General features: G+C 51.3%; 1 protein-coding gene across 1 annotated transcript; it reads right to left on the reverse strand.

Moving 5' to 3' along the window:
• Positions 1 to 1,356: 1,356 nt before the first annotated feature.
• LOC134657117 (eukaryotic translation initiation factor 3 subunit A-like) lies at positions 1,357 to 8,109 on the reverse strand (the record flags this gene model as incomplete). Its single annotated transcript, XM_063512669.1, has 8 exons — positions 1,357 to 1,506; positions 1,995 to 2,301; positions 2,725 to 2,821; positions 3,237 to 3,404; positions 3,762 to 3,846; positions 5,235 to 5,461; positions 6,846 to 6,997; positions 8,011 to 8,109. Coding segments are annotated over 8 exons (1,182 nt in total), but the record flags the coding sequence as incomplete, so codon positions are not given.
• Positions 8,110 to 10,170: the final 2,061 nt, after the last annotated feature.

A 10,170-nucleotide genomic window follows, 5' to 3' on the forward strand; every position in this document is an offset into this window, starting at 1 on the left:
TCTGAATGTGATTCATCATCATCAGACCAGCCCTTTATCGCCCACTGGTGAGCATAGGCCTCTCTTCTAGTACGCCACTTGTCCCGGTCCTGGGTGAGTACTGATAGTGTCTGGCCGGCAAAATACAATTCATTTTGGGATAACATACAAATATGAAGCAATTTGTGACAAAAAGGATGCCAGAAGATACTAAGCACTGTAGTAAAAGTAACAAATAACCCTTATACCAATCGTAAATGCGTCCGACGTAAAGAAACATTGAAGCGTTTGGGCAAAACATTCACATAATTGAAATGTAGATCTTTTATTCTGTGATTGATAAAGGATGTTTTTAAATGTATGTCTTTAGCAAGCTCAGCGCCCTAAACCAGTCGTAATTCTTGTACATTCAACGTCAAAGATAAGTTTATACTTTTGCACTTTAATCCTTTGTAATAAGTAATTAGGAGAAACATATGTGACGTTATCTATAAAAAGGGACCTTGTTGTCGATGGCGCTTACGTCATTATTAATGATGCTCCGATATAAATATAATGCCGCGCGACGTTGTGGCGTAAGCGCCATCGACAATAAGGTCCCTTTTCACAGATAATGCCCCATATAAACACATCTTTGGCGTAGATTATACATGGCCGATAGTACCCAATCCGCCAGGACTCGAGAGGGACATCGCATGCCGCTTATAATTTTATTAAAAATCCCCGTAGGGGTTTTGGGATTTCTAGGAAGTAAATAATAAGGGGTTAGGTAGGAAATAAGTAAGACAGAATATGCCCAAACACGTCAACGTAATGTTTATTACACCGTTAGTAAAAGCATTGATACAATTAAACATATGTCTGAATCGGATTACATGAAAAAGGGGTGCAGTATGAGACCTTTAACAACCACTTTGATTGACACTAGCGTTGTGAGAGTTAAAGCCAAGTCAATACGACGTTGATTCATATGTTACCCCTTTTATTATTAATATAAAAACATTTGAACCATGTTTCTTGAACACGCACGCAGCGAACGTGAAATAAATGCGTGTTTATTTTAAAAAGCCGCCGTTAATCATTAAAGTGTTGAGATAATTATATATCTCATTCCTTTATTCTTTATTACATAAAAGAGGTACACAACAGACAAGGCTTAAAGCCTCACAACACTTTACAACTTACAGATGGCGCCAGCACCAATGGACAGACGCCATTTTGCGTCTTGCACCACGAATATGGACTTTATTGTAATGCATGTGCGTGTATTTTACACTGTAAATCGCTAACATTGGCGATATATATTTCAACTACACATGTGAAAACTATACAAAAATCATGAAAATTAAAGCACTATAGACCCAAAACTGTCGGCGAATGAAAATTTAGACGGCAGTTATACAATATTGAACCTAGTGCCGTACACAACAGGGTAGTGTTTTCAAAGTGGTCTCGGGTGATACTGAACCCTTGTGTGCGCTTAGCGGCGGGTGACGGGTTGCCAGTCGTCACCATCGGGGTCGCGGGCTGAAACAAACGAGAAAAACATTCAAAATACCACCATTTTGGAGCACAGAAAACTGAACAAACAAACTTACAGTCATAAGAAGAATGACCAAACATCGATGATTAAAATATGAAACATCTTAAAATAAAATATGTAGACGTATTCGTATACTGTCTGTTAATTTAGTTTTCTGTGGAAAAACTAACAAAAAGTAGTCAAACACTTACTTTTGAAGATCGAGCATGTTCGTAATTATGAATTTATGCACTGTTTTGTTCATGGTACTCGATAATATAACGAGTCAGTGTAAAACTCAATTTGAGTTTATATTAGAAAATCAAGTTTATTATTTGAACGTGTTTGTATGTAAGAATGTACGTACATATTTGAATGTAAGTTTCCTTGTATTTAAAGTATAATAAAATAAAAAAGTATTTCGCATTTTTTCCGCGTTAAAAGTTAATTGCAATACATTTAAATTGTGCAAAAATAATATAAGTGTACTCACGTTTCTCGTCACGACGAGGCGGCGGCGGGCGTCTGTCCCGATCGTCGCGTCGCGGCCCGTCGCGATCATCTCGCCTCGGCCCGTCGCGGTCGTCCCGTCTCGGTCCATCGCGGTCCCGGGGTCCGTCTCGGTCGTCGCGTCTCGGGCCGTCTCGGTCGCGGGGTCCGTCGTCGCGGCGCGGCGGGAAGCGGTCGCGGTCGCGGAAGCCGTCGCGGTCGCGCGGGCCGTCGCGGTCGCCACGCGGGGCGTCGCGGTAGCGGTCCTCGCGGGGTGGAGCGTCTTTAGTACGCCAGGCTGATGATCGTTCCTGTTATAAAATATATATTAATATTAGTATAGTGAGGGCTAAGCTTCTGCTCTAAGAGCAGGGTAAGTTATAGTGTACTGTGTTTAAAAATTTATAAACACTCTATTTTAGGTTAAAAAAAATATACTGATGGAACAAAAAGGTTGTGGGGTGGGTTAGAGTTTATCAAATATCCACTTAGGGTGATATTCCACCTGCCCTATTTCTTTGTCCAATGTGCATTGGGTCTTTATCTCTCATTAAGCAAAATGTGAGACGCAAATACACATTGGACCAAGATATTGGACAGATGGAATACCAGCCTTTGACACACATTATAAGGCAGCATTATCAGCAGCATGCAATATCAGTGTTACACATTATAAGGTTTTTCATATTAATTTGTGTAGTTTCTACTATGTTTAGCTAGTGTTCGATACTTACGGTAGGTGCCGGTGGCGGGTCTGCGGGGCCGCGCCGCCAGCTGCCGCCGCCCTCGGCGCCGGGCCCGCTGGAGCGCCCGCCGTAGCCTGGCCGAGGCCTGGACCAAACAAGCTTTATTAGAACAATAACTACAAGTAACAAGGCCCGAGTGGACGCTCGAGTTGGGCGTGCAGCGGGGCGGGGCGTGCGGCGTGCATGTTAAACAAATGCAAGCGTATAGGAGCGGCCTTAGTGCACGCTGCTCAAAGCACTTGTGAGCCCGACGCCACGCTGCACGCCCCGCCGAACGCTCCGCTTCGAGCGTCCACTCAGGCTAAGAATCCATAGTAGTCTCCAAATCCGTATTCCGGTTCAGGTAAAAATCCAAATGCCATACGACCCAGGCCCGCAAACGGAAAGTGAGCCGACGTGAGTGAGACAGTTAAATACCTGTTATAATGGATTATAATGTATCAAATTGTGTATCTGTCTCTTGGACCCTGTTGATTCACATAAGTATAACAGAAGCCTACCTGTCGCGTTCCGGTTCCCTCGTGTCCCTTGAGTCCCTCGGCTCGCGTGCGTCACGTGTGTCGCGCGTGTCGCGAGTGTCGCGCGTGTCGCGAGTGTCGCGTGTGTCGCGCGTGTCGCGAGCCGAGCGCCAGGCGCCTTCGTCGCGCGGGGGTGCACGCTCGTCGCGTCTGAGGAAGATAATACATCAAATGTAAAAATGTGAGGATGGAAATAATAACAAATTTGATGAATACATTCGCGCTAGAAAAGCGTAGAATATATGTCTGAAAAAGCAAGAGGATTTATTTATGTGTTCTCAGCTGGATCTATAGTGCAGGGGTGTGAGGCGCAAACTCCTTTCGCTTCCTAGGTATTTATGGGTTAACCGTATATTACAAATTCACGCATTAAATGTACATAAGTTATATATAGTAAAGTCGGTTATGAAGATCCTTGGTAAAGGCGAATGGCCCCACTACGCCACGTTTCAGCTGATACTTGAGTGATGACATAAGTAGTGTGTTGGACAGAGACAGTAGACATACCTGTCCCTGTCGTCCCGGGCGGGCGGGGCGCGGGACGGGGGGGAGCGCGGCCGCTCGTCGCGCGCGCCGGGCTCGCGCACGCGCGCTGCTGCAACAATATATTATAATATGTAGTTATTTATTTATTTATATTACGGAGATCCAACAGCTAAAGTTGCCGTCATTAGAACTTGCGAACTATGTAAACAAACAATGTAACTTTGTTTTGTGACTGTTTCTCCTTGAATTTTCACACTTCCCCATCGAACACAATTCAAACTATACACATATACACTATTGAAACGGTCCGTTCCGTAAAATACATAAATATATAACTGTATCTTGGATATTTAATTAAAAGTTTAAAATGGTTTCATAAGTTAGGTTATTAGGACCTGATGGAATGACGTTTTTGTTTCTTTTAAATTCTACAATTGTCTATGATAGGTAGTGTTGTGACTAAAGTTTGTGATATAAACCCGTTACACACTACCCAACTCACGCTCTGTACCTACCGCCGCGGTTGTAAAATACATCAATACATCATTCTTAAGTACCAATTTGTCTTCTGATCGTGATTAAACAAATTAAAAATAAGTAACTACTTGTTTTTTAATTTTGGTATTTTATTACTCGATATGGTTTGACATTAGTAAAGTAGTAAGTAAGAGTCTTGCCCATCACTAGTAAATTCATCATTCAGAGACAATTTCAATATGGCGGTTTGTTTACATAGTTCGCAAGTTCTAATGACGGCGAGTTTACAGTACAAAGTACAGTAAGAAGTTCAAGTTTTACTTAAATGAAAAGTGACGACGCTCAAACTCAGCAACACACAACATATAAGTTCATACAGTACACATCATGGGCCCGTTTCTAAAAAGCTTGTAGCTTGTAATACAAGTGGAAGTCCTTTTCTAAAAAAAGCTGTCAGAAAGTAATTTTTCAGGAACGGGCCCCAGGTAGAATCCAGAAATATAATAACTGAGCGCTCATATAAAAAAATATATAATTAACTGAATGCTAATAAACTTGAGCATTAACTTACAACGAGCATTCTCACAAACACGAACAAAAGAATGCTGAAATATAACTTTCCTCAAATAGAAAAGTGAGTTAGTTTTCCTAAATAAAAACCGGCCAAGTGCGAGTCGGACTCGCGCACGGAGGGTTCCGCACCATCAACAAAAAATAGAGCAAAACAAGCAACAAAACGGTCACCCATCCAAGTACTGACCCCGCCCGACGTTGCTTAACTTCGGTCAAAAATCACGTTTGTTGTATGGGAGCACCACTTAAATCTTTATTTTATTCTGTTTTTAGTATTTGTTGTTATAGCGGCAACAGAAATACATCATCTCTGAAAATTTCAACTGTCTAGCTATCACGGTTCGTGAGATACAGCCTGGTGACAGACGGACGGACGGACGGACAGCGGAGTCTTAGTAATAGGGTCCCGTTTTTACCCTTTGGAACCCTAAAAAATGAGCTAACCTGGCCGCCACGGCTCCGTCTTCTTGTCATCCTTGGCGTCTCCCTTGCTCCTCCATGCGCTGTCCTTGTCGTCGGGCTTGCCGTCCTTGTCGCGCGGCGGGGGGTCCCCGCGCCGCCAGGAGCTTGAGGAGGCGGCGGCCGCCTTCTGCTCCTCGAGCCGGCGCTGCACCTCGGCCTCCTTGGCGCGCGCTTTGGCCTCCACGCGGGCTAGGTACTCTTGGTGTTCCCTGAGGAAATACAATGATGAATGGTTTTAACTACTTACTTTTATTAGATAACACTGGCAAAAAGCTGTTGCCTTAACGGTTTAATTTCAAGGTGATACAAGGTCGAAACATGTGAAGCGATGCTACACCGTTTCCCATACCAAAAACATACTACACAACCTGCGAAGAATGAGTGTCTTATGTCTGACAAAATAACATATACTATTAGAGCAGCGGTCGGCAACAGGCAGCCCGCGGGCCGCATGCGGCCCGTGAACCCTTCACTTGCGGCCCGCGAGCCTCCCTGGCTATTTTGTATGTAATATTGACAAACGACAATGTCTGATATAAAGTCATAAATATTAACAAAGTGCGGCCCGCGTCAACTTCGATAACTACTATGTGGCCCTTGGCTGCTAAAAGGTTGCCGACCGCTGTATTAGAGTATGACACTTATGTAAAACTGTAATGTACCGTCTCAGCTGTAGGTTGATCAAGATATCCTGCCTCCTGGCTGGCTAGTTCCGAAGAAACAAGTCCAAAGACCATGCCACTTAGACGGCACTACAATGCCGTTTGTTTTATTTTATTTTAAATTTTTATTTTTATACACTAAATATGTCGCCCACATGAGAATTATAAGATCTCGTCCATCCTCCATGCCGGCAAGATTCAAAACAGAATAACTAATAGAGGACGCCCCCTAAATACGTTGACTGCTAATTTTCCCGGATTCATAAGTTCAAAAGAGTGGCCACCCTACTCGCCTGATCTAAATCCAATGGATTATAGTTTGTGGCCAATCTTAGAGACAAGGGCATATACGACTAAACACAAGCAACACTTACTAGATGGGAAAAAATATCCTTGGAGGAACTTTTTTTTAAACCACATCGGTGGCAAACAAGCATACGGGCCGCCTGATGGTAAGCAGTCACCGTAGCCTATGGACGCCTGCAACTCCAGAGGTGTTACATGCGCGTTGCCGACCTTTACCCTCACCCACCCTCGTTCCGCTCTGGCAACCCTACTCACCAGCAGGAACACAACACAAGAGTAGGGTCTAGTGTTATTTGGCTGCGGTTTTCTGTAAGGTGGAGGTACTTCCCCAGTTGGGCTCTGCTCTAGATCTGGAATGACATCCGCTGTGCTGTGCCCTACCACACAAAACGAGATGACACTCACAATGCCCATACCTCTCTTAAACTGCGAACTGCGGCATTTCGTTGAAAATTTTAACAAATGTTTGCGTTTGTGTATCAAAGCGAAAGGAAGCTATTTTGAAGACAATTAACTTTTGTTGCACAAAAAGAGTGTAGTTTTTAAGTACTTAATAAAATAATTAGAAAAAACGTTGTAAACGTATTTTTGGGCCACCCTGTAAACATCAAAACGAAATGCTTACCTCTCCTCCTTCTCCTTACGTTCCCGGGCGGCGGCCTGCTCCTCCGCCAGCTTCCTCTCCCTCTCCTCTCGCTCCTTGCGCTCCTCCTCCTCCTTGATGCGGCGCGCCTCCTCCGCCGCGCGCTCCTCTGCGCGACGCTTCTCTGCCAGCCACTAATAAACATCACAACATGTAATGCTTACCTCTCCTCCTTCTCCTTCCGTTCCCGGGCGGCGGCCTGCTCCTCCGCCAGCTTCCTCTCCCTCTCCTCGCGCTCCTTGCGCTCCTCCTCCTCCTTGATGCGGCGCGCCTCCTCCGCCGCGCGCTCCTCTGCGCGACGCTTCTCTGCCAGCCACTAATAAACATCACAACATGTAATGCTTACCTCTCCTCCTTCTCCTTCCGTTCCCGGGCGGCGGCCTGCTCCTCCGCCAGCTTCCTCTCCCTCTCCTCGCGCTCCTTGCGCTCCTCTTCCTCCTTGATGCGACGCGCCTCCTCCGCCGCGCGCTCCTCTGCGCGACGCTTCTCTGCCAGCCACTAATAAACATCACAACACGTAATGCTTACCTCTCCTCCTTCTCCTTCCGTTCCCGGGCGGCGGCCTGCTCCTCCGCCAGCTTCCTCTCCCTCTCCTCGCGCTCCTTGCGCTCCTCCTCCTCCTTGATGCGGCGCGCCTCCTCCGCCGCGCGCTCCTCTGCGCGACGCTTCTCTGCCAGCCACTAGTGGGAAAAAAAAAATTAAACATATATAAATTTCAGTATTTGGGATATAAAAACACAGTATAAGGCCGAACAGTTTTCAGGCAAATGATAATTAGCTAAAGATCTTCTTGGAAGTTGTATTGTCACGAGTAACATATTAGCACCGCGTTCCGTACAAGCGCGAGCTCAATGCCTTACGGCCTTGCCAGTGGCCACGACATTGCGCGACTGGCTTAGGGTATGGCGACAACCATAGGTTGGAGCGAGACACAGTGATCGGAACTTTCGTTCCCAACTATGGTTTTCGCCTTAGCCAAAATCAGTCGCGCAATGTTAGTGTAGTGTAGTCGTGTAATGTGTTGTTGGTTAGCGCGTTATCGGTGCAACGGAATCAGTTAAAGTTTCCATGAACGTGGCTGAGCTTGTGATCAAAATTGGAGCGTTCTGTGGATATCCCTGCAACTGTAAATGTAGAAATCAATAACCTCCTGCCGGCGCTGCTCGGCGCGCTGCTGCGCTCGCTCCTGGCGGCGCTTGGTGCGCTCGGCGGCCAGCTTGTCCGCGAAGGCCTCGAGCCGCTGCCGGTGCTAGTACAGCCCCGGGTGTAGACACTCACCTCCTGCCGGCGCTGCTCGGCGCGCTGCTGCGCTCGCTCCTGGCGGCGCTTGGTGCGCTCGGCGGCCAGCTTGTCCGCGAAGGCCTCGAGCCGCTGCCGGTGCTAGTACAGCCCCGGGTGTAGACACTCACCTCCTGCCGGCGCTGCTCGGCGCGCTGCTGCGCTCGCTCCTGGCGGCGCTTGGTGCGCTCGGCGGCCAGCTTGTCCGCGAAGGCCTCGAGCCGCTGCCGGTGCTAGTACAGCCCCGGGTGTAGACACTCACCTCCTGCCGGCGCTGCTCGGCGCGCTGCTGCGCTCGCTCCTGGCGGCGCTTGGTGCGCTCGGCGGCCAGCTTGTCCGCGAAGGCCTCGAGCCGCTGCCGGTGCTAGTACAGCCCCGGGTGTAGACACTCACCTCCTGCCGGCGCTGCTCGGCGCGCTGCTGCGCTCGCTCCTGGCGGCGCTTGGTGCGCTCGGCGGCCAGCTTGTCCGCGAAGGCCTCGAGCCGCTGCCGGTGCTAGTACAGCCCCGGGTGTAGACACTCACCTCCTGCCGGCGCTGCTCGGCGCGCTGCTGCGCTCGCTCCTGGCGGCGCTTGGTGCGCTCGGCGGCCAGCTTGTCCGCGAAGGCCTCGAGCCGCTGCCGGTGCTAGTACAGCCCCGGGTGTAGACACTCACCTCCTGCCGGCGCTGCTCGGCGCGCTGCTGCGCTCGCTCCTGGCGGCGCTTGGTGCGCTCGGCGGCCAGCTTGTCCGCGAAGGCCTCGAGCCGCTGCCGGTGCTAGTACAGCCCCGGGTGTAGACACTCACCTCCTGCCGGCGCTGCTCGGCGCGCTGCTGCGCTCGCTCCTGGCGGCGCTTGGTGCGCTCGGCGGCCAGCTTGTCCGCGAAGGCCTCGAGCCGCTGCCGGTGCTAGTACAGCCCCGGGTGTAGACACTCACCTCCTGCCGGCGCTGCTCGGCGCGCTGCTGCGCTCGCTCCTGGCGGCGCTTGGTGCGCTCGGCGGCCAGCTTGTCCGCGAAGGCCTCGAGCCGCTGCCGGTGCTAGTACAGCCCCGGGTGTAGACACTCACCTCCTGCCGGCGCTGCTCGGCGCGCTGCTGCGCTCGCTCCTGGCGGCGCTTGGTGCGCTCGGCGGCCAGCTTGTCCGCGAAGGCCTCGAGCCGCTGCCGGTGCTAGTACAGCCCCGGGTGTAGACACTCACCTCCTGCCGGCGCTGCTCGGCGCGCTGCTGCGCTCGCTCCTGGCGGCGCTTGGTGCGCTCGGCGGCCAGCTTGTCCGCGAAGGCCTCGAGCCGCTGCCGGTGCTAGTACAGCCCCGGGTGTAGACACTCACCTCCTGCCGGCGCTGCTCGGCGCGCTGCTGCGCTCGCTCCTGGCGGCGCTTGGTGCGCTCGGCGGCCAGCTTGTCCGCGAAGGCCTCGAGCCGCTGCCGGTGCTAGTACAGCCCCGGGTGTAGACACTCACCTCCTGCCGGCGCTGCTCGGCGCGCTGCTGCGCTCGCTCCTGGCGGCGCTTGGTGCGCTCGGCGGCCAGCTTGTCCGCGAAGGCCTCGAGCCGCTGCCGGTGCTAGTACAGCCCCGGGTGTAGACACTCACCTCCTGCCGGCGCTGCTCGGCGCGCTGCTGCGCTCGCTCCTGGCGGCGCTTGGTGCGCTCGGCGGCCAGCTTGTCCGCGAAGGCCTCGAGCCGCTGCCGGTGCTAGTACAGCCCCGGGTGTAGACACTCACCTCCTGCCGGCGCTGCTCGGCGCGCTGCTGCGCTCGCTCCTGGCGGCGCTTGGTGCGCTCGGCGGCCAGCTTGTCCGCGAAGGCCTCGAGCCGCTGCCGGTGCTAGTACAGCCCCGGGTGTAGACACTCACCTCCTGCCGGCGCTGCTCGGCGCGCTGCTGCGCTCGCTCCTGGCGGCGCTTGGTGCGCTCGGCGGCCAGCTTGTCCGCGAAGGCCTCGAGCCGCTGCCGGTGCTAGTACAGCCCCGGGTGTAGACACTCACCTCCTGCCGGCGCTGCTCGGCGCGCTGCTGCGCTCGCTCCTGGCGGCGCTTGGTGCGCTCGGCG

This window comes from Cydia amplana, chromosome 19 (genome assembly GCF_948474715.1).
Source record: "Cydia amplana chromosome 19, ilCydAmpl1.1, whole genome shotgun sequence".
Taxonomy (NCBI): Eukaryota; Metazoa; Arthropoda; class Insecta; order Lepidoptera; family Tortricidae; genus Cydia; species Cydia amplana.